The following is a 23,665-nucleotide window of genomic DNA, read 5'->3' on the forward strand; positions in this document are numbered from 1 at the left end:
CGGCTTATAGGGTGCCTTGATTCACGCGTCCGCCGTACAGGGGGGCGCTGGCATCGAGGCACCCTACCGGCCTAAAATTAGTAGCGCCATCATGCACCATTCACTAAAACCTGCAATCGTACGCTGCCACCCCAACAAATGGCGCGCGAACAGTGAATCTCCAACGTCGTCAACCAGGACCCGCATTGTTTGGAACATCCTAACAAAGACGGTCAACCAAGGCTCAGCATGAAGGGAAAAGGAATGGCTACACTATATGGTGTGCGTAGTGCACTCCAAGGCGATATATACTCGACTTCTCGCGACACGCCACATGGAAGTTCACTGATGCACTTTATTCTCGTTTTGCTGTCGAGTGCACAAGTGCACGCTTGTCAGCGCACACATATCGCGCATACTGGACTGTTGAGTTCATAACTCCAGTATAGCGCACGCCTGCGCACGCCATGCATGCTTCAATCTGCATGTGTTCCAAATCAACGTATACGGGGTGTGTGAAATGCTCGTCCGCTTTCCCACGATCACCGCGACAGAATTTATCGCTTCATCAACACCCGCTGTTCCGTAAAGGTTTGTGAATCGATTTGCCGTGATTTACAGGACGTTTCTGCCATCCTCTGTAATGATTCGTCGAAAGGAATCGATCTTCACGTTCGGCGACGAGTTGCGTGAGGGCTGGTTGCGTGCAGATTTTGGCTTGCATTCTGGAAATGATAACGCGTAATTGCTTCTGCCTTACGTGGATCTTATGGCACACCAAACGAAAATGCTGCTACAGGAAACGCGCCTGAAACCACCCTTTTGGCTTCTTGTTTCTACAGCTTCAAGATCCTAGTTTATATTAAGTAGGACATTTGGTACAATGTCCGTCTAATGCCGACACTGTGACAGCCAACCGAAGCGTGCGTGCCCTGCTGAATAGACCACGAAGTAAAATTCGGTAAAAGGTTTTATTTAGCCCTCACTTCGGTCGCCAGGGTAAGTTTCTCGGCTCGTTGCGTCGAAAGAAATCAGAAATAACAAATTCGCAATCTTTTATGCAAAACCTTTGCTTACAACATATTACAGCCTACATTCATTCAGGAGGAACCACAACCAAACACCGGTAAAAAATTGAAGACATGCGCGTAAACAAAAATGAAGGCATTAAGTACTTTGAGGAGTACAAGATAAAAAGAAAGCGTTTTCAAACCCTAACTGCTGAGTGCCGCAATCAGATATCAAAGGCGCCACAGCAGACACCATCGTCACCGCTCGGCTGTGACGGCAGCAGACGATGACCTCCTGCTCGGAAGCGACAGTTGAAGCAAGACTACAAGGGCACATCGTTCATGTACAGGGTAACAGATATACCCGATTTCCGCCGCACCAGAACATTCACCTTGCTGAATATACATTTCATATTATCATGAAGTAGATTTGACCGAATGTACGAAATAATGCAATGATAATATTATTTCAACCGTCCACGTATTGTCTGGTGTTTAAAAGTATGCCGAAGTGCAGAGCACATGGCTTGCCAGTAGAGCACAGGCTATACGGTTGAACGTCATCTGACTCGTTAATTGGCGTAAGGACAAGGCTCTTTAGAGAGCACGTAAGCTCAGCCTCCAGGACTAACCTGCAGCCCAATAGAATGCCTCAGTTAAACTGTGGGCAGTACAGTCCTATAAGTCACCTGACCAATGAAGTGCCGATCTGACCTGACAATTACGTAACGGACAACGTGGCATCACGTGTTATAATCACATGGCTTATAATCGCGACAAATCACCAAGACACATCACTCACAATGCGCCCACTTTTCGGTGCGTGTCATTTAACGAGGTGACATAGCTACCAAACATGACAAAGCGTTAAAGAAAATCTCGCGAACATCCAACTTTTGGCCACAATGTAAACTAAAATCCCGCAAAAATGTAAGCTGGGCTAAAACGTCTGTATTTATAGCTGGCGCAATGAAGAGACAGCACGATAAACAAAGCGTCCATCAGAAAAGAGCGCCGTCGCCCAAACAACCGCAGCCCGAAATCGTCGCGAGCAACGGCGCCATTCCGTCGACGCCATCATCGCCGCCCGGCGGCTGCAGCGTCACCAGACGATGCACTTCTGCTCGGGGTTCATGATCGTCCCGACGCGGCAGTTGAAGGCCTCCGAGAACCGCTCGAAGTTCATCAGCGGGATGATGGTCCTGCGAGGAGCGCCACGGAGCGAGACTCACGCTGACAATGGCGGCTCATGCGTTGCGCCAGAACTGGCTTGAAGGGGCCACGAAGAGAAAATAAAGCTTTGTTCAGCTTGAAATAACTGGCCTTTGGTAACTCAATCAGCCCAATTCCGGCCACGAAAGAGGCTTTTTGTAGGCTGTGTCTGCAGTGCCGTCCGATAGTACTACAAGCATTTCACTAAAGGGTTGTCCACCACCGCTTCCATGAAAAAAATGCCAAGTCTGGCACTACTCAGCCCTCCTTTAACGTAACGTAACGTAAACTAACCTAGCATAACCAAACGAACAGTAAAAAATTTTAGAACATCGAAAACATATAAGCCATGAAAATTATATTTGAAACTTAAAATAAAAAAAATAGAGGACACAAAAGCCAGACTAGTAACAGGAAGCTAAGGCGGAACCTCTACACCACAGTCCAGTCTTAAAAATTCGAACGTCGTCAGATGGCACTATAGCTGTAGTGTATTAGAAGTTATAAGTGTGTCGTTCGGGGCCAGTTAAGGTGGTCCCTAAATCCTGTTGTAAGCAGCGCCCCTGGTGGCCGTCGCTTACCAGATGGCTTCACAAGTTTTGTTTGTTAAATGAATCCTTATTTATTGCCCTAAATAGTCTTAGTTTTTATTTCTTGATATAAAGTTTTGTAACACCCGTCAAATAACTGTTTAGTTTGATTTAAAAACATAGATGGCGCTGGCTACAACAGGAGTTGTGCGGGGAACGCCTGCGCTCCATACAATTTTTTCATCGCAAAAGGGACCTGCGCTCTCCATTGGTTCTTCCCCCGCACGACGCACCTCTATCTTTCAGTTCACCGTACTATAGCCATGGCTGTAGCATGGCTGTAGCGCTAAGCTGGGGTGCTGTCGGACGACAGTCTAGACACTCGGTTTTAAGTGCGAATGCACTTCTTAAGCGAGCCTGAATCGTCCGCCGCCGTAGTCCGCATAGCAACAGCTGCGGGTGCGCGCGCTCCTCGTCTTCCCTAGCAACGGGGGGAGATGGGCGCGCGCTGCCTGGCCGCGTCCCCATGGCTCGTTCTTGTTGTTGTTCCTGCCGACATGGCACATACCCACGTGGGGGATTGGCCAGGAATCGGGCGTGAGAAGGGCTAATGCACCCGCTTAAAGGAGTACTGACACGAAATTTCAAAGTTGAGATCCGCTCTAGCAATCAAGTACAACGACAACACAAATAGGTGTCTGTGAATAAATGCATCTTTCTTTCTTTGTAGTTGTGTGTGTGTGATCTCTCTTTCGCGAACATTACCGAACCGCGCAAATTCAACTCCTGCATTCGCACTTTCACATTCTTCCCCTCGGGGAAATGCGGGGAATTTTTTTTTTCTCACCGAAGAAATACAAGAGACACAGGAAAACTTTCAAATTTCGCGCCACAGTGACGTCATATGGGCAGGGGTGTCGTAGTACGGGCCAGCGCTGGAACTAGATATCAGTGGGTTAACTGCTCGTTACCATTCAAATGATACGATCAAACTGAGCTTGAGGCCCCACTATACAATCGCCCAGTTATGTTTCCTGGCGCTGGCTCACGACGGCGACCGCCAATCGCACGAGCAAAGTTCTGCGACGTCATAGAGACATCACCGAAACGTGGCTGAGGCGTCATGTTTCATTTAATATGTTGATAATTTGTCTGAAATAATTTGATAAAACAGGTATCTTTATTATCGAGACAAAGCAGTCTTTTTACTGAATCAAACTTGCGTTTCGCGTCTCGGACCCCTTTAAATTTGCCATGAAGAAAGAATACAAGTCTGAGTTCTGCTTTAGAATGACCCGTATTAACAAGTGTGATTTGTCCGCGTAACAAAGGAACCAATTTTATATCAACTTCAGACATGATAGTAATTTCATTGTAACTCCAGACAAATAATCCATAAAACGCAGCAATGGCGGCTCACCAGTGACTTTCTGGCCGGTTCTACATGACGTCACAGGACCTTGTTCGTGCGATTGGCACCGGTCGGACAAAGCCACCGCCAAGGAACGTGACTGGGCGATTGCAGTGGGGCTTCTAGTTCCGTTTATTCGTATCGCTTGAATGTTTTACTCGTCCCTCTGATAGCGCTGTGTAGCGCGAAGTGTGAAAGTGTTTCGATATTTCACGTGTTTTTTTTTTTTTTGTTTTTTTTTTTTTTGTTAGGAAAAGCTTCTTTCGTGGATGGAATTGAATGACTTACCGAAGGTTAGTTCATTCAAATTAAACAGGGCTGTATTTTGCACCTTATCTAAGCATTCTTGCACCTGCAAGCATGTTTTGATAAGGTGCGCCTTGTTCATTTGCTCAGCCCAATCACTCTGGTCAATTCTAGGGATTAAAAATTGTACACTGTTTCAGCAGTTCAGTGACGATAGGCAAGAACATCACACAACGAGCAGTGTTGCACTCGCTACATTAAGCTGACCTTCCCACAGCCATCTGCGCCTCCTACTGGGTACCCAGAAGATATATCACTTATGTCTCCATCGTGGAGTAATCTTGTTTAGAAAGGAGGGGATACGCATTTTTGAACGCGAATCATTCTTACCATACTCGTCCAGCAATGTACGAAGCTCTTAAAGTACCAAGAAAACGTAACATCAACCCTCAACGCTGACTGGCTCACCGGCCTCATGAGTACGCGTTAGTCCTCATTCACACAGCCGTCACCTTCTCCGTCACGGCACCATCACGTCAAGAAACCGCGACGGAGACGTAAACGGAGTAGCGTTCGTACTGGAGCTCTCCGTCAGTGTACAGGGTTGTCTGCCTAGTTATCAGTTTAGCTTAGAATTGAGCTTGCTTAATCTGAAAAGTAAAGAAAATGGATTAGATTTTTACTTGTGATCACTTTTCACTAAATTTAGCCTTAAAAATTTCTTGTCTGATTGGGTGGTTTAGCGCGCGGCGTGGTCCCGTCGCGTTGACAGAACGGAAACGTAGAGCTCGGCTTCCCGTCACCGCCCCACCGTTTTCGGCGAGAAATCGCCCGAGAAACCGTCGACCATGACGGAAGACGGTGACGTGACGGTGACGTGACGGGGTGAAAAACGGCTGTGTGGATAAGGGCTTAGACACAGATCTCAACCGGAGGACAAGTCCCGGTATGGTGCATTTTGCAGGCTGTCACTATCCCCGCAGTTCGTCTCATGAAACATGGTCTGGATCCCGCACGTGGGATCCAGACCAAACGCCTATGCGCGTCCCGGTATAGTGCATTTTGCAGGCTGTCACTATCCCCGCAGTTCGTCTCGTGAAACGTGGTCTAGATCCCGCGCGCGGTTTCGAGGCAAGAATTTACGTGGTACCGGACAGTGCCGCCACATCCCGTGCCCTCTGCTTCCTTATCATCACCACCATTAAGACCGCTGCAGGAGGAAGGGCTCTTCTCTAATCGTTCCCTTACTTTATCAAGAATGTGATTGTATGTGACGTCGCCGGCAGGTGGTGGCAGATTACGTAAGTAGGAGCGTTGCGTCATTTTAGTGTTTGTTAGCCCCAGCTGGCATGCAACGTGCTAAGCAACCCGAGGAGGAACGGAGCGGCCGTCGACGCCCAGCCAAGGGAGTGAACGGCGAGTCGGGGGAGACACCCAAGGAAGGAGAGTCTTAGCCCGGTAGTATCAATACTTGCCGAAGTGACAATTGTTAAAGTATGAAGGTTGCACGTGTGAAACAATTTCATTCCAATTGGCCACAAAATTTGAATGTGTAGCGTTTTTGCCGAGTACCCCGCAGCAAGGGCCGTGTAACGCCATGCATTCGCACAAAAATGCAGAATTTGCAGAAGTGACACATTCAGTTGTTCTAATGGCGTAAATGAAGATAACTGGTCGAACAGAATTTTTTTGAAAAACAAAAATAAGAAAAATAGGAAAAATAGAACTTTCAGAAAACTGATCTCACGAAATCAGAAACATGCATCTTATGTATATCCGCCAAAAACCAAAGGCTGAACAAAAAAATCCCGCAAAAAAAGTTCAAAATACGAATAAAAATAGCGAAAATGCGAAAAGTGCGTAACGCCCGGAATTTCCCCAAAAATGAATAACAGGCGGGAGTATACATTTGATAGAGCAGCGTAAATTAAGATAATTGGACGAAGAGAATTTTGAATAACCAGGAAAATAAAACAAAAAAATAAAATTTCCCCGGAAATGAAATGACGAAATCAACGATATGCATCTTATACATGTCCTCGGAAAATGGAAGACTAAACTAAAAAAGCTCTTATCAAAGAACGTAGGAAATGCGGATAAAAAATAATGAAAACAGACCAATCCTGCACTACATCTTGCATTTCCGGAAAAATACACAATTGGCGAAATAATGGCATTTGATCGCTATGATGGTATAAAAAAACATCATTGGTGCAAAAAAAAATAGAAACAAACACTAAAATAACCCAACGTGTTCGGCTACTCATACCTAACCTGGCTGCAAGGAACTCGCGCTCTAGACAAGCGGAATAACAATACTGCGCATTAGTATACAATTCTATGATTTCTGCCGATTTTTCAGCATTCCGTGGACCATAAGGACTAAAAATTTCAGCATTTTAGAAAAAAAAGTGTGATTTACGGGTCTTGTTAGGTGTTAGGTTCTTAGAATAAATATCATGCTGTAGAAGTAAAAGCACTGTTGCAGTGTTCGTATTTTCCCATTTTATCTCGTCCTATTTGGCTATCCTCCCGTGAGCAAGAACCTTGACCATACAGTAGCCAAACAGGAAACAAGCGCTCACCGAAAGTTGCCGGGTATCGTCTCCCGAGGGTTGAGGTAGGAATACATGGACCTCTTGCGAGGGACCTCGCACCTCGACTGCAAGGAGAGTTCAAGGACACGATGAAGGTCAAATGTGGCCGCATAGACTTAACAGGAAGGAATCAGAATTGTGTGTTGGGGGCCACCCAGGCAAAAAGCTGCTCAGTGACCGCTTGAGGGGACCTGGGGGCCCGCACAAGCCAGCCGGGCTTCACGAATACACTGCAGAGGGTAAATTACTAAAATACAGAGTGGAGAGTCTAAAATACCGTAAAGTGTAAGATCTTATACAGGTCATCGTGGTGTCGCATGTAACAGAAATAGGCACACTATTATTTCTTTAAAATATCTCTTCATACAACAGTATATGAGCTTGTAATAGTAATATTCCAAGTTTCTATAACATCTCTTTTTGACAAACAAGAAACAATGACATTTTGGCGAACTCACGTATCAAAAACAAACCACACTGAGCATTCTGGAAAGTTTCCGTAAATGGATTAAAAAGTATTCGCGCACTTGACGCGGAGAGAGTGCGTTAATGTTTATATTCCCGTAGGCAAAGGGTATGCTAGTGGTTGAAAAATGTTAGTCCGGTGGTGAGGAATAAACCACTTGTCAGAGCTGCGGGTGCGGGAATCAGTGTGTTGAGCAGTTGTTGTGAAAATGTTAAGCGCATTAAGTGTCAAATGTTAAGCACAATGTTAAGCGCATTAATTGCCAAAAAGCCTAAACCGAGCCTTCATTCGCTTTCAATTGCGTTTGTCCAGGCGACCATCGATTATTTTGTTGGCGGTTGATGACAAGCTGTTCGACTGCGCATCGTTGGTTCTGGATGCATTCGTCATTCACAGAGTGGCGAAAAGAATAAACACACTTATAACTTTATATTAAATGTTTCATTTGCGCCTGTCTCTATAGACACATATACCTATGGAGCCTTATAATCGAACAAAACTAACGCTCGACATTTTTATGTCCCTAGTTTGCCGATTTCCTTGCACAGTTTTGTTAAAGTCATGGTTGTAAAATGTCCAAGCAGCAAGCAGGTAGCCCAAAGTGAGGCCCAGTTTTTCAACTGAAAACGCCATTATATTATAATTTGGGGCGAATCGGAGTGCGCACTAGGAGTCAACGTTTATAGAACCAAGGACCTGGTTCTATAAACGTTGCCAGGAGTTTAGTACAAGATTACCTTTCCACCTCTCAGAGTTACACTGATACATGAACTGGAAAAAATTGAGAACCCGGTGCCTCGGCTCACCTTGGAACAGTACAAGGGGGGGTAGCGGCACTTGAAAAATGTACTTGAGTTGGAACTGCTTGCCTCGGGCCGACGAAAATCGGGGTTAAGTTCGTCTTTAAGATTATGAAGGAGAAAGTGAATTACCGCTTATGTAGACCTGACCATGTTTTCAAAATAAGAAAAATGGGTGCCCCGACTGACTTATTTGCGAAATCCTTCGTTAGAACCATCAGAGAGTGGAACAAGTTTGTCTCAAGTGCAAGTGTGCTGTAAAAATTAAGATTTGGTTATTGCAGTGCCGCGTCCCCCCGCTGTAGCGCTTCGAAGTTTCTTATTCTTTGAGCAGCCGACTTCATTCAACCCTGCTAAGTTCTTTCTAAAGTTATTTCATGCGTTGTGTCTTAGGCGGCTTGAGAGCAAAGACCGGCGCCGTGCACAAAGTAACGTGGTGGCTTATTATACTCACGAGAGCGTAGGCGATAAAAAATACTTGGTCCATGGTGTACGGCTCCGTACCGGGAATGGTGTACGCGCTGTACAATTCCTCGTACTTGACCATGTACACGCGGTACGCCTGCGCAGAGAGTTTTCAGAGCGAGCGCGCCGAATGCGGTCAGCGACAGCAACACGTTCACAGTGCTACGATCCGCATAAACGAATGGCCTAATGCTCTGCACATTTTGATGCGAAAACACTGCGTGACTGATTGTAAGAAAACAGTTGCGACGGCGGTGCCTCTAGCCGCAAAACGGCACCTGAAACTAAATTCCCGCTGGCTGTGACACATGTGGCTGCGTACAGCGGCCCTCGAAAAAAATGAAGGAGCTCACACTAACGCGTAAGAGTTGATGGTAGCAAAGCTGGGCGCAACAGTAGCGTGTTTCATCTTTTTCGCCTCACGGCGAAGCGTCGCCGCTGTACGAGCGACCACAGCTGGATGTTCGTCTTAAGCCCGTTCTACATGGGGCGAATTTCGCGTGCGAATTCGCAGTTGCGGCGCCGCCCGTGCGGCAAAACTATTTATTTTCCTATTTTCACTGCTGCGACATATTGCCAAATGATAAGCGGCGTTCACAAGTTCGACTCTTCCAAACATTTAGAAATTCGCCCGCCCGAGCAACGAGAATAGATCGTTTTGGTGCACGCGAGCGGCGCTGCAGCTGCGAATTCGCCCGCGAAATTCGCCCCATGTAGAACGGGCTTTACTTCATCGCACACGGCTTTGCGCGCACGTCGCCTTCCTTCGTCGCGGGCACTTATCGCTGCGGCGGCGGCGTCCTCGCCTTCCTCCGCCAGGTGGCGGGACGGCTACCGCGCGCTTCTCCGTTCCCACCTCGCCTATCTCTCCTCGCCATCGGGTGCTGCTCCAATACGGGCGCTTGCGGAAGGGGGTGTGGTTTGACCTCTAGCTCTCAAGGTCAAAACTGGTCACCCCGCGAAGACTGCCCGAGGTAGCGTACTGTAGCTTTCGCTGCAGAAATATGGGGTACAAAGTCTGCTTACGCGCTTTTAAGGCGAAAGCCTGGCCTATTGTGACGGCCACCTTACATACCCCCCCCCCCCAGTTGACGCAGCAGCCACGCTATTTGACCGTACTAATTCGCCTTAATCCCCTTCATTCCAATTTTTTACATACCATAATTCATCTCAATCTACACTATCTTACCTTAATAACGCCTATCCGTCCTTAATCATTATTATCACTGTATTCTAATTCAAATGGCTCCCCTATAATCCACCATAATCCACTCTCTCAACACTCTAATCTAGACTATCAGTCACAAATAAATCTTTTATTTTATTTATTCATTTTATTTTTCTTCATTTTAGTCTCCGTGATATATCTTTATCCACTATAATCGGGGCTTATTAGTTTTATTAGTCACTAATTAGCCGCTATTCTATTTTCATTCATTTTGGTACTCTTAATCCAGCATATTGTAATATATTCCCACGTTGCTCATCATTACTATTACTCACTAATCTAACATTGACTTTAATAGTCATTGTTAATCATCCGTTAAACAGGGCTGGCATGCTTTTCTTCGCTTGTGCCTTTATTGATTTTTTGTACCGTCTGTGTCGACACCGGGGTACACCTTCCAATGAGACATTTAGCAAAACGTAGAACAGCGCGTGCCTCCATTGAGGCATACATGGCTACAAAAAAAACTGGTTGATGCCTCTTTCACAGGAATCGGTAAAACACGAAAGTCAAATGTGCCTTCGCAGGAGCATTTAAATGTTTATTGGGCATCCATATGAACTTGCACATCGCTATAGTATATTACGTCGGTATGGCACCACTAGACGCATCAACGTCAGACACTGGATTGCACGCGCCGGAACGTTGCGCAAATCCGACTGAAATCACATCTCCTGAAAACCGTGCGAACGAAACCGAACCGAAACCGAAAGCAGTGAGGTGTCTCAATTCACCCGCGTCCCGCGTACACAAAGACGCTGGCATCGAGGCGCCAGCTGCAGGCGCTCATTAGCGTCGTGATAACTACTTCGCTTCGCCTCTCTTAGATGGCAGCACCATCTGAATGAATAAGGTAGTGGGGATGATATAAAGCGCGTTCGTAAGCCTACTTTCGCTAGCGAAGTGGGCACAGCGCTGTGTACCTGCCGTTGTGGCGAGAGAGTTCGTGCCTCGAATCCTGTCCGAGCCGCGTCAATTCACTTTTTCTGGCAATGCCATTTCCGTAACGAATATGACGCCGTGACATCTCGGTGTACCCGAGCATAAAACACTTTCGTGCTAAAATGTCTTACGATTACTATTCTCCCTAATGCGAAATTTGTGCTCAGCGCGACCTGCAGTCTGCTCGGTCATGGCACATGCCGTAAGCTGCATCTCAGGAAGTGATCGCGTCATCAGCGAACGCAGAGCGGCGCGCGCTACTCTGCCGTTATCTCGCAGCGCGTCGCCGCCGCCGAGCGTGTTGCTGTAAATCGTGCTTGAACCTCCCGAGCAAATGTCACGTGGTTCGGATGAGCCACGCAATGGAGACGACGCCGAGGGATCGATGCACCTGCAGCACTCAGCGAGTGCTGGGCTTCTGTGGCGCGGCATCGGAATGCTGCTCTCCTCCTCACACTTTCACCACACTTTCCTCCTCCGTTTACTTTGTCTTCGTTCAGTCGGTTACGAGACCGGCTACGCCGTCAAATCACGGTAGCGGACGCTTAAGCGCTGTGCCCTAAAAAAGCGAAGGGTGTGACGAAGGCTGCCGCATCTGTTCGGCAGGCTGTATCGTCACGCCGAGCCTCGCACTCCAACTACTCACGCTCCCCTCAGCCTGCGGTGCAACAGTCATCTACAGATCCAGAACGCTGTGCGCGTCCGATTGGACATCACTTCTTTTGCATTCGCAGCCCACAAAAAACTGTGGTTGATTCCTCTGTGATAGGAATCGGTGAAACACGAAAGTGACCTAAGCAGCGACATCTGCAGCTGAGCATGACTTACGGGTCGGCGGCTGTCTTGTAGGTGTGCTTGGTGAGCGACGTCCTGCTGTCGGGTCACTTCGGCCAAGGTGTACTAGCGTCATTTCCGTGACGGATATGACGTCAGTGAAATCTTGGTGTATCCCGGCATAAAACGTTTTCGTGTTAAAATATAAAACCCAAAAACAAACAACCCTAAGTATAACCAGAGTCCTTCAACGTACGCTCTAGTACTAAGTGTTGCTTCCCCGCAAGGAGACCCCTGTCTGCAGGGGTGCACCCTTTACAGGCCGCTTGCTTTGTTGAACTGGCGTCACTTCCATGACGGATATGACGTCATTCAAATGTTTGTGTATCCGGGAATAAAACAGTTTTGTGTTAAAATGCTTAGGTGTAGTCGGAGATTTTACGATATTATGCTTAGCGGGGCACTGACCTAGTGGATAAAGCATTTCGCTCCCGAAAGGACCCGTGCAAGATCGCTGAAAGACGCTTCGGCCATATTCTGGTTAGTTCGAGATTCAAGACGGCTGTGCACTGAGACTTCTGCGGAATAGCCTTAGCCAAATACTGTCACCGGATGGTATTTGGGACGCAAGCCTCGTATTGGGCTCAAGCAGCACGATATGGACGCTTCTACTTTTTGAGACGCAAGGTTACAGAAAAGGCAACCTGGAACCATTGACACTACACCCACGCTACCTATTTGACCGCACTAAAAGAGTCAGGAACCGTAGCTCTTACACCACATAATAAGCGTGCCTTCTTTATAACAAATTCGGTTTATTACAAACCTCCATTTATTGAAAATGTTTCGCGGTACCAACTGCAGTGAACTCGAATCAAACTATAGCCGCTTTTAACAAAATATCGCCTATAACGAAGCAACTTTCCTTTGCCGAGGACTTTGATGTTACCAGGGTTTACTATTCCCTCCCATTTTTCCCGCGGCTTGCCTTCTTTATTCGTTTTACATAAATTGCCGACATTTATCATGTAAGCAGGAAAAAAACACTGCAACATCAAGCGAGCTATACAGGTTACGCCCGTAGGTGTCCTTGCACGATGATGTCGTAACCGCGATCCCCGATCAGGCAGGTGCGGAATTCTGAGTTGTGTCAGTTCCAAAAATGTGTCCATTTCGCGTCCCATTCAAGAGTTACACACTTACACTTGCGAGACCTCTGCCCAAAGATAAACACAAAACCGAAGCCCCGCCTGCTTCAGCCATTAAATTTTGACGAATTAATTAGCTTTTAACGAATTATCGATTATAACGAAGCAAGTTTCGCCTCCCGATGACTTCGCTGGGGCCAGGGTTTACTATTTCCCCAGTTTTTAATCGGCGTGCCTTTTCCAGTTCACATAAAATGCACACGTTTTGCAACTAAGCGGCAAAAAAAGCACTGCAACATCTAGCGAGCTATACAGGTTACGTCCATGGATTTCCTTGTGCTGTGCTGTCGTAGCCGTGACCCCGAACAACAAGCTTCGGATATTCTGAGTTGTTTCAGTTCCAAAAACTTTGCCATGGCTTTCTAAAGAAAGTCGAGAGAAGCGCGAAAGCTTTCGAACGTCAAAAACTGCGTCAAAACTGCGCCAGAACATTTGCTACAAGTGCGCCCAACCTTCGCCGAAAGTGCGTCCAATAGATCGCCAAACCTTCAAAGACACAAATCGCAAACGAATAACGAAACCACGCGACGATTTCTCGCGCATCTGCGAGCGATCTAAATGTATACCAGTACGTGGTTTACGAAATAAACGTGTACTACCGTACTCCTTTATGATCGATGCGTGCGTTGTCTTATCTAAAACCGTTTCTTTTCAGCGATATTCAAGCGACCGTTATGACACAATGGAAACCCGGTTTCACGCAGGCGTCGTAGGTTTAAAGATCTTAGCGGAGATTTTCGGTCAACCAACCGGTGTATAGGAAAGTGCATTAGTTTTTTGATAGGACGCCACCGGTGGAATTAAGAAAGCCTTCGCTTTAAAAGTGTGCATTTCGCGTCCATTTCAATCATCACTTGCGAAGCCTCCGATCAATGACAAACCGAAGCCCCGCTTTGCTTGTGCTGCGTCGCCTCCGAGTTATCTACTTCAGCCAATCAGGGCTCGCTATAAAAGGCAATCACCATCATTTTCAAGTTGCTATTTGCGGCGGGTTCTAGCTTAAACCTCGCGGACCAAGATCTGTGTTGTCTGCTAGGTAGCCGATACAGTCAGTTCTAGGGGCAGGCGTTTGCCGGAAAAATTCGGAGACTGCACGTTGCGTGTTTCGAAATCACATTCGGAATGCGCTAATAATCTCCCCGAGACCCGGGAGGGTGCTTCAGTTCACGTATACGTTTGACATCGTGTGGGTATCCTGGGGAGATATGTCCTGTTCTATGGGTGCAGCCGACGGCACAATACACGCTGCGTACATAGCGGAGCTTCAAAATTACTTCTTCGCTTTTATGGGCTACGTTTCTTGTACGATAGCAAGTGATCGTTGGCTTGTGGAGCTTACCTTGAAAGCTTGCCGCAGGCCCGCGTTGTCGGCGATGTTGAGCTCAATTGTGCCGTTGATGTTAAGCTGGAAAAGGAATGAACGAGCGTAAACACGACGAGGTACAAAGCCATTTTTTAATGCGGAACATGCATTGCCAAAAAAAAAATCGCCCTTCTAAGTGAGGCCGCTTGTTATTCTGTCCATTTGTGTTCCCATCCACAATGATTAGAGTAATATATGCTTTCTATTAACGTAACTGACTTTATGTACGGCTAGGCTGCTTCTATCAGGTGCAGACCTTGTTAGCGCTGATTTTCCTGAATCAGCGCTGACAGGTAAGATATCACGCGAGATAAGGGCAGACGGGCCAAGCCGATTACGGTGTCTAGGGGTGATGCCACCACAACAAAGATTCAATCGGTTAGGAGAGGGATGGATAGAAAGGTGGTGGGAAAGGAGGGGAGAGGAGAGGTGATGGTGATTGAAGATGTCACGCGCAGCACAGATACTGGCAGCATCACAGCCGTTCAGAGAGTCCGTGTCTTTCAGAAAATTCAGGAGAGCACGGAAGGCGTTTTCGCGAATGAAAGACGACCGCCTAGGAACAGCAGGTATGAAGTCCCTTTTGAGAAAATCCAGTCCTCAACTTGCTCCTTCTAAGCTTGCTCCAGCACGGGTAGAGGTAGCCGGAGCACGAAGAGGACAATGATGATCCGTTTGTTCGAAAGGGACAATGTCATCCTACTCCGCATTTTGTTGCGACTCGTGGTCGGTGGCCGACGGGCTCAGTTGCTCTTGAGTCGGGGCGAACATCGAGGCCAAGCTGAATGAAGTAGTCACGTGATTCTAATCTCGGTGAACAGGGCGCGCGCTCCTGCATGCAAAGGATTACACGTACACGTACGGTCCATCCCCTATTCGCGTTCCCTACGCAAAGACCAGGGGCCGTATTCCCGTGTTTTGTCCGTTTTGTGTCCGTTTCAAAAGTGTCCGTTCTGAGCAAGCCCTGATTGGCTAAAATCGAACACCCGGATGTGACGCCATGGAAGCACGGCGGAGATATGAGCCGCGGATTCTCGGCGAAGACGATTTGGAGCAGACGATTTTTCGTCGCCTTGTTGCTGGTTCGCTGGCGGAACAATTAACTCATAAAAAATAGTTTAAAATAGGCTTAGTCGTTTAAAATGTGTACAGGAACAGTTGCGCAAAAGTCAACCCAAAGCCCGCCTACAACTGGAAGTAAGTCACAATAAAACGGACGCAAGACGGACGTTCTCAAATAGACAAACACGAGAATACCGCCCCAGGTTTGCACCAGTAATCCTGACAGAGTCACGACAACCGAACGCTCGCACTGAGAGGGTACCTTTCCCTTTCAGACAGGTGACGTCTCGTCGACTTAGGGGACGCTGTCCTCGGTGTTCAGCGGGCCGTCGGGACCACCGAGGCAGGGAGCCAAGACGGCGGGCCAATACAAGCGAATGCTTGATATCCCTACGCGTCCAGAGGCCTACGGATCAACCCGTACCAGTGCCATCGGACCAACCACTTATGCAAGCTGACGCCGTCCACTCGTCACCTTAAAGAATGGTCGCGCGGAACACTATTGTCAATTGCGGGTTCGTTTTGATTGATTGATTGATTGATTGATTGATTGATTGATTGATTGATTGATTGATTGATTGATTGATTGATTGTAGGTTTTAACGCGCCGACGCAACGCAGGTGATGAGGCGCTCCGTAGTGGAGGGCTCCGGATTAATTTTGACCACCTGGGGTTCTTTAACGTGCGCCGAAATCTCATACGCACGGGCGTTTTTGCTTTTCACCTCCATGAGAAAAGAGGCCGCCGCGCGGGTTCATTTTCAGTAGCTGACTCCGTTCTGACGGAGGCAAAAAGCAAAAACGCCCGTGTGTCGAGGTTTCGGCGCACGTGGAAGATCTTCAAGTGGTCAAAATTAATCCGGAGCCCTCCAGTGTGGCGCGCCTCATCGCCTGCGGTAAACCTCATAATCAATAACTGACGTCAGCATATCCCGTTAACAAAAGAGTTTGTCGGGCTGAAGTAACAAAAGGCTGTCCGCTGAATTACGCTCCTATCTTTCCGTGGTAACAATATCTACAATATCTATACCACTTCGTCAATGCTTCTTAAACACGTCAAGAGCTGATAGCATCTGCATGCGTGCGTGCGTGCGCGCGTCTGGGCGACCGTTTATGAATATAGCGAACCGCACATTCGTAAATTCATTTCAAACAGGCGTTAACCCTTAAGCCAAAATAAAGGAGTCTCGCGCTTAAGGAATAAGGATCGTTAACGTGTACGTTTGAGCACCCACTGTTTTACCACTACAATTACCCAGTACCTATGTGCATCCTGCGTTACAGGGCAGTTTTTGTTATATTTCAGGAAAAACGGCTGTGTCACTGCTGTCCGCTAAGCATTATTACTATAGCAGTCTGCATGATATAACCCTGGCATGGTGAAACCACAGTGCCGACCCCATTGTTCGGCTAGCCATGACCGCAGATTCGGTCCCACAAAATTCACATCCCCGCTCAAACTCACGCGGCTAAAGGGCGGAACACTGGAGAAGACGCGTTTGCGCATGCGTATATTACTCTGAGAACCGATTTGTCTGCCGTGTAGCTACGTGCACACTAGCGTCGAACTTGCCGTGCCGCACTGCCGCTGGCGGCCGTCGACAGTACGGCACGGCAAGTTCGACGCTAGTGTGCACGTAGCTTAAGATTCCCGGATCGGTCGCCCCCGCGCACTTCCAACCTGCTAGAAACGGGATCACGGGCACTCACATCTGTCTGCCGATTAAGTCAGTGGCAACACAGCGCAGTGTGCGTTGCTATCAGCTGTCAAAAGACGACTAGCATCTTCTTTCTCAGTGCTGAAGGCTGCGAGGTCGGTTCGCCAGTTAAACCCGTTGCTAACATGTTGCATGGTGTCAGGCTCCTACGGTCTAGTTTCCTTTTCGCGTCCGGTACATTCTCAATTTTCTTCGTATACTCTCCCCTTTCTAGAATAAGCATCAACAAAACTGGCTACTTAGCCCTTTGCGACACGCATTATTAGGTAGCCGTTAGAAAATTTTGAAACTGCGTGTTTATCTCTTTGATAACCAAAATTCGCTTACAAACCCTACACAACTCAATCCCATATTTTAGTTGTGTCTTAATCGTAAACACGCTATCGTAAACGTGACCATTTCTTAACCATTGCTACAGTACAAAACGTATACACATTGTGATCTTTGGCCCTCATATATTAAGTTAAATGCTTCAGGTTTGCTTTATTAAACGTTTTAATTAGATAGAAAACGGAAAACCAAGAACACTTACTTGACGCGCCGAGCATTTGGGGCGTCAAGTAGGTGTTCTTGAACTGCTCGGTAGGCGTTCTTGAACACCACTTGAACCGTACAACCAGCATTCGCATTTCCCGCCGTAGGGTAGGAAATGCGAATGATGGCTGTACGGTTTAAGTGGGGATGGCGATTGTAAGTCGCAAAAATGCTCTTAAAAGCCGCGTGTGCAGTTGTACACGCCGTCTCGTAAAGGGTGGAAAAGTAAACGTGCATTGAGCTACATATGTAACTAATTATTGACACTACCACAGCACTTGGTCAGAGACGTGTGCGAGAAAGGACAAACGGTAGCAGATTCGTACTTTCCGCCAGGCCCCGTCTAACCGCAGCGATATCCCGAATTCAGTAGAGCGCTGATGACTACAGGTGTCTGTACATCGTTATTTTCAGACATTGCGTTATAGTCGGGCCACCACACCTGAGGCTCCGGTTTGGTGCTGTTGATTTTCGATTGCAGTTCCTTAAGCATCCTTTGCAGGTGTTCTGCAGCCTCACTCAGCAAGATGTCGTCTTCAAACCTCAAATGACTCAAGTATTCTCCGTTTATCATTAATCCCGTGTTTTCCCAGTCGAGCTTTCTGAATAGCCCCTCCAGACATGCTGTGACAGCCGTGGGGCTAAAAGTAAATATTTAAAGTAATAAGGAATAAGCATGCCGAGAGTGCCCTCCTCAGCTTAGGAAACGAAATGCCAGAAGAAGTAAAAGAATAAAACTATCTCGAACAGATGGTTGGTGCTGACACCAACCACGAGAGAGAAATCCGGCGCAAAATAGGTATAGGCTGGGAAGCACTCGGCAAGCACTCCCAAATAATGAGAAGCAAGCTACCTCTGTCACTCAAAACAAAAATCTACAACGAGTGCGTACTGCCGGTGATGACATACGGAGCTGAAACTTGGCGCCTTACAAAACAACTGGAAATCAAACTCAAATCGGCTTAACGGGCCATGGAACGAATAAGGATACAAGCAACACTTAGGGACAGGAAAAGAGCTTCCTGGATCAGTAAACTAACACGTGTAGATTATATCATAGTTCAAGTAAAAAAAAAAAAGAAATGAACCTGGGCTGGCCGTGTACTGAGACGAACCGACAACCGGTGGACAAGTAGGGTGGACACCAAGAGATGGGCCTAGAAGAAGGGCAAGGCCAATAACACGACGGAAATAACCTACTCAGGTTCACTGCAGGCCTTCGTCCTGCAGTGAACTGGAGTACGGGCTGTTGTTGTTGTTGTTGTTGTTGATGATGATGATGATGATGATGATGATGATGATGATGATGAAGTTTTCGAATGCTCACCTTTTTGCCGGTAACGGGGTTGGTGAATGCGTCGTATTGCTCTAACAGGCAGCGCGAGCTGGTGGAGTACTTGCGGTGCGTGTGGCGCGTCCACCACTCGACCAGCTTGCCGCGGTCATCGTACATGGCACCTGTCATTGCAAACAACCTGCCGCTGTACTGCGCTGTTTGCGCTTACGCTGCCCGCGGATTTGCCACAAACACACATTTTAAAACATTCTCGGAATATATATTGGTGGCTCTTCACGACTGCGATTCACGACTCTTGACGACTGGTCCTTTCCCTCGCGAACTTGAGGTTCGACCAAAGCTCACGCCCCACTCCGGCGTCACAATTCCGCGACGCGACGTTTCTCGCACACCCCTCGTACGCCGTGCCAACCGTGATTAGCACCCCAACCGTGTCAGTTGTTGCGTTGGCTCGCTTTGGCATTGGCTGCCTGCCACCTCTTTGCTGCCAAACAGTATCGGCCTTTCGCCTAAGCCGTTCCCATTCCTCTCACTTAAATCTACTACCTGTGCGGGTGGCACATTTAATTTTAAAAGCGCAAAAGCGGTCGCGGGAGTCGCAAGACCAGTCGAGGTGGCGACGTCTGGCGCTCCACGCCCCCGCTCGTATCCATGGCAGCGTGGCCAGCGTTCAGAAAGAAGGCTCTCGATGCGTCATATCCACTCTGCCGTTCTCTGCTCCTCTATCGCTGCCTGTGGTTACAGAGCGCAATGAATAGTTTGCCGATATTCCCCATTTATTGTTCACGCTGTTAATGAGGACAAAATGTGTCAGTCATGCTGGGTTGAAAATGTGATTGGTTTTCAGTGTGACTCTCAAAGTAGATTACACATACATTTTGACCACCTGACGACTGAATTGCTGTTAATGGTAAAGCAAGAATTCTATTTATAGGGTTGCTCGTCTTACTCGTCATCTTGCACCAGCATTGAGCGGCATTACGAGAGTTGGCAAGTACCACTGCACTTGGCTGCTATATTGTCGCCGGTGATGGACGCCGAAGCTGTTGCTACAATTGATGATCGCGCTACGACTGCCAAGATAGTCAGCTGATAAACTGGACGCTATGGCATGGTACCGCTCAAAAACAATTGTGGACTACAAAGATACTTGTTTCCTAAAATTCCAACATGCAATGTAGCGATGGATGTCCGCAGGGGGTATATGCCTTCGCCCAACCTTGTGCGTCAAAAAAAAAACAGTTAAGCGTATACTTGGAGATCAGTACGGGGCTGATTATGTGGGATACAAAAATGGTGCCCAAGTTGGGGATGAGAAGGCGCGATAACGCGTTGAACATTTTTAACACGAAAATGTTTTATGCCCAGGTACACCAATATCTCACCAGTCATATCCTTCACGGAATTGACATCGCCATAAAAAGTTCCATTGTCGCGGCTGCGCCCGGATTAGAGCCACGAACTCTCTCACCGCAACGGGAGGTACACAGCGCTTTGCCAAGTGCGCTCAATCGCAAGTAGGTCTATGACTGCGCCTTATATCTTTCCCACTACCCTCTTTATTCAGATGAAGCTGCCGTCTAGGAGAGTCGAAGCGAAGTAGCGCATTATGACGCTAATGTGCGCCGACAGTTAGCGCCTCGGTGCCAGCGTCTTTAAGGTCCCTGAAATTACTAAGGTAGCGCCATCTTTAGATCTCGCCGCCTTTCGCCCTCGCCCGCGCTCCTTTCCTCCTTCGTTTTTTGCCATTTTCTTTTTCGCCGGCGAACGCCGCGCGCCATTGGGCAACGGCCAGTGACGTAGTACCTCGTCCCCGCGTTGTTTGTTTTTTCTTCTCTTCCCCGCAACTGTCCATTTTAGGCTCAGCTGCCTCGGAGCAGGCCTTATCGAAGCCGCCAGCGTATAACAACCGATAACAACCGAAGAGTCAGCTGCTCGTTTCAAACAAGTGTTGCGTCGGCATCACTTTATGTAGCTTCGCGATGCCGAGTTGTTCTCTCGGCTGCTCGATTAAGGTCAGTGCAGTCGCGGCCAGCTCGGCTGTAGCAAGCGGTAACTTATCAAAGCCCACACATGAATCAATGTTACCTGTACAGCATAAAAAGGATTCACAATTGCTCTTGTTAGCGCGCTTCTGGCCTTGGAATACGGTAGTTATAATAGAACTGGGCACAACAGCTAATTGTAAGCTGAGCGCATTCTTTAACTGCGCGTTCTTTGTGCGAGACTGTTCCAAATATGCCCGACAGGGCCTTACTCGAAGTAATTGTGAACGCCAATCGCACTAACATTGCTATGCCACGGACGCACTGCTAAAAGTACAGCCGTCTTGGGCGAGGCCAACAAGGAGACGCGAGAACTTTGACCTAGACAGCAGCCTATAACGACGTGAAGGTGACATATTTTGCAACAGCGTCAAAGCACCGGAAAGTGCACGGAATAAAGGCGGCATGAATGTCAGTAGCTAATGCGGGACGCATACTGAGCGCTGCCTAATGATCTACAACTAACGCAAAAAACGCGAACGCAAAAAAGCCAGCGCAGCGCTCGAACTGCCGCGAACCAAGGTCACCGCGAACCATGCGCAAGCCCTCTGTGCAGCGCTTGCACGACCACAACTTAATCACGCAAATGCAAGAACGGAATTACTGTAACAGAGCAATTTGAAACGTCGACGTTCGATCCTTTCGCGTTCACGAACTATCCTGAGCCTGCCGCACACGTAAACAAACACCGCGCTGTCCGTATGCGCCAGCGGCATCCATCCCGCAAATATCACCCTTCTACACAAAAATATACAACAAAACAGCCTCACTTAGGGCGTGTTGGTAATACGGGGCTCTAGAAATACTATGTAACAGAGCAGTTTGAAACGTCCACGTTCGATCCTTTCGCGTTCACGAACTATTCTGAGCATGCCGCACACGTAAACAAACACCGCGCTGTCCGAATGCGCCCGCGGCATCCACCCCGCAAATATTTCCTTCTAGACAAAAATATACAACAAAACAGCCTCACTTAATGCGTATTGGTAAAACGGGGCTCTGGAAATACTATTAATGCTACCAAAGAGCGATTGCGGCGCGAAAACAAGAGCAAACTGCACGAAAAACTGCAGCGAGCGGCCCGAAGCGTTGCGAGGGCGTCTGCTCTGAGGAAGCCAACAAAAATGGCGGCCCCGCTGAGGGACCGCGGCGCCGCGGGTGAGGGGAGAGAAAAAAGAGGAGGGCAGCGGAGAAGGAGAGAGCAGTTGGCGCTACCTTAGTAATTTTAGGGACCTTAACCGTCTTCGTGTACGCGAGCCGCGGGTGAATTGAGGTACCCTCCGCCACCTACTGCTATCGGTTTCGGTTTCGGTTCGGTTTCGTTCGCAAGGTTTTCAAGGGCCTGTTGTTTCAGTCGAATTTACGCAATATTCCGGTGCGTGCAATCCCGTGTCAAACGCTGATGCGTCTAACGGTGCCATACCGCCGTATTATAAATAGCGATGTGCAAGTTCATATGGATGCACAATAAACATTTAAATGCTCCTGTGAAAGAGCATTTCACTGGCGTGTTTTACCGATTCCTGTGAAAGAGGCATCAACCACATTTTTTAGCTTTCCCCTCCACCTCCTCTCCACAGCTTTGTTCTCTGCGGCTTCCAAGCAATGTTATGTTAAATATTGGCGGGAGGAGGCGTGTAATGTAACGTTTGTTAATCACAGAAAACTTTCTAGCCAGAAATCCACACTGTCTAGCCCTAACCACCAAGTGAATAAGAATCGCGCCAATCCCTAGGATAAACATCTCATTTTAGTAATTGATTTGTTATTTATGAGCGTTGTGAGGACAAATTTGGTCAAGCGGCTGCCTTCACCCACAGGGAGGAATTGATGTGAGGACAAATTTGCACCTCAAGCGAGCCTTTCACTTGCATATCCCCATCATGCAGTGGCGTCAAGCTACTTCTGCTTCATCTGTACATAATCCATAATCTGTACATAATCTGTACATTATCTAGCTGTACATATTTTTTACATAATGTGTACATAATTTTACATAATCATTGTGTGGTTTTGTTGTTCGTTGGCCATGGCGCTCGACCAAAAGGCTGCCCCTGCCTTTCACTGCCTGCCACACTACAGTTGGGTTTTAGCGGAGCCTATAATACCGTCCTAATACTCTGCCAAAAAAAGGTTGAAAAAAAATGGGGCACGTACAAAAGCACGCACACAAAATAAACATTACGCGGAACTATCTTTAGATTCAATTATTCTATATTTCCGCTTTAAAGGCTACCGCGTAATCTCAACATAAACTTCAACCACGCTATCCACCTTGTTTCTTTTTTATCTTTTTAAATACACTCCACGTAGTCAAATCTCGCGCCCGTAGAGACTCCCATAAGCAAGAAATACCCACCGTGTTCCCCGAAGCCGTGCGTGATCTCCTGGCCGATGATGGAGCCGAGCGCACCGAAGTTGATGGGTCTGCGCGGGAAGAAAAAATGTGTATCAGTGAAGCCACCTTCAAACAGTACACGGGCCGCGATCGCGTAATGATTCCAGTACTTGGTAACAGCGGGATCTACTTACGGCGGCATTTCCAAGAGGAAGAATGGGTATTGGATGAAGTCCACAGGCAGAACTGCAAGGGCGGGAACGGCAAAACATTTATTACTGACAGCGCCATTTGAGGTATGCATCGATTCGCAAATACATAATACGAAGATTTTCCGACGTGTGATATGGTCTTTAACGTAAGACGGAGCTGCTGTTCTTAGGGGAAAAGTACGTGGCGCTTGTAATAATTAAGGCACCGAACCGACACTGGTTAAGGAC

General features: G+C 47.6%; 1 protein-coding gene across 1 annotated transcript in view; it reads right to left on the reverse strand.

Moving 5' to 3' along the window:
• Window positions 1-1,008: 1,008 nt before the first annotated feature.
• Window positions 1,009-23,665, reverse strand: part of LOC144146410 (neprilysin-1-like) — a 59,046-nt gene continuing 36,389 nt past the window's right edge. The window contains exons 15-20 of the mRNA XM_077678364.1: window positions 23,420-23,471; window positions 23,247-23,314; window positions 18,873-19,003; window positions 14,208-14,273; window positions 6,974-7,050; window positions 1,009-2,191 (exon numbers count right to left, since the gene is read on the reverse strand). Coding sequence (XP_077534490.1) covers window positions 2,092-2,191; window positions 6,974-7,050; window positions 14,208-14,273; window positions 18,873-19,003; window positions 23,247-23,314; window positions 23,420-23,471 — 494 coding nt within the window. The 3' untranslated portion in view covers window positions 1,009-2,091. The remainder of the gene's footprint in view (window positions 2,192-6,973; window positions 7,051-14,207; window positions 14,274-18,872; window positions 19,004-23,246; window positions 23,315-23,419; window positions 23,472-23,665) is intronic.

The sequence above is a fragment of the Haemaphysalis longicornis genome, unplaced genomic scaffold (assembly GCF_048455015.1).
Source record: "Haemaphysalis longicornis isolate Haplotype H1 unplaced genomic scaffold, Haemaphysalis longicornis Haplotype H1 scaffold_7, whole genome shotgun sequence".
In the NCBI taxonomy this organism is placed as follows: domain Eukaryota; kingdom Metazoa; phylum Arthropoda; class Arachnida; order Ixodida; family Ixodidae; genus Haemaphysalis; species Haemaphysalis longicornis.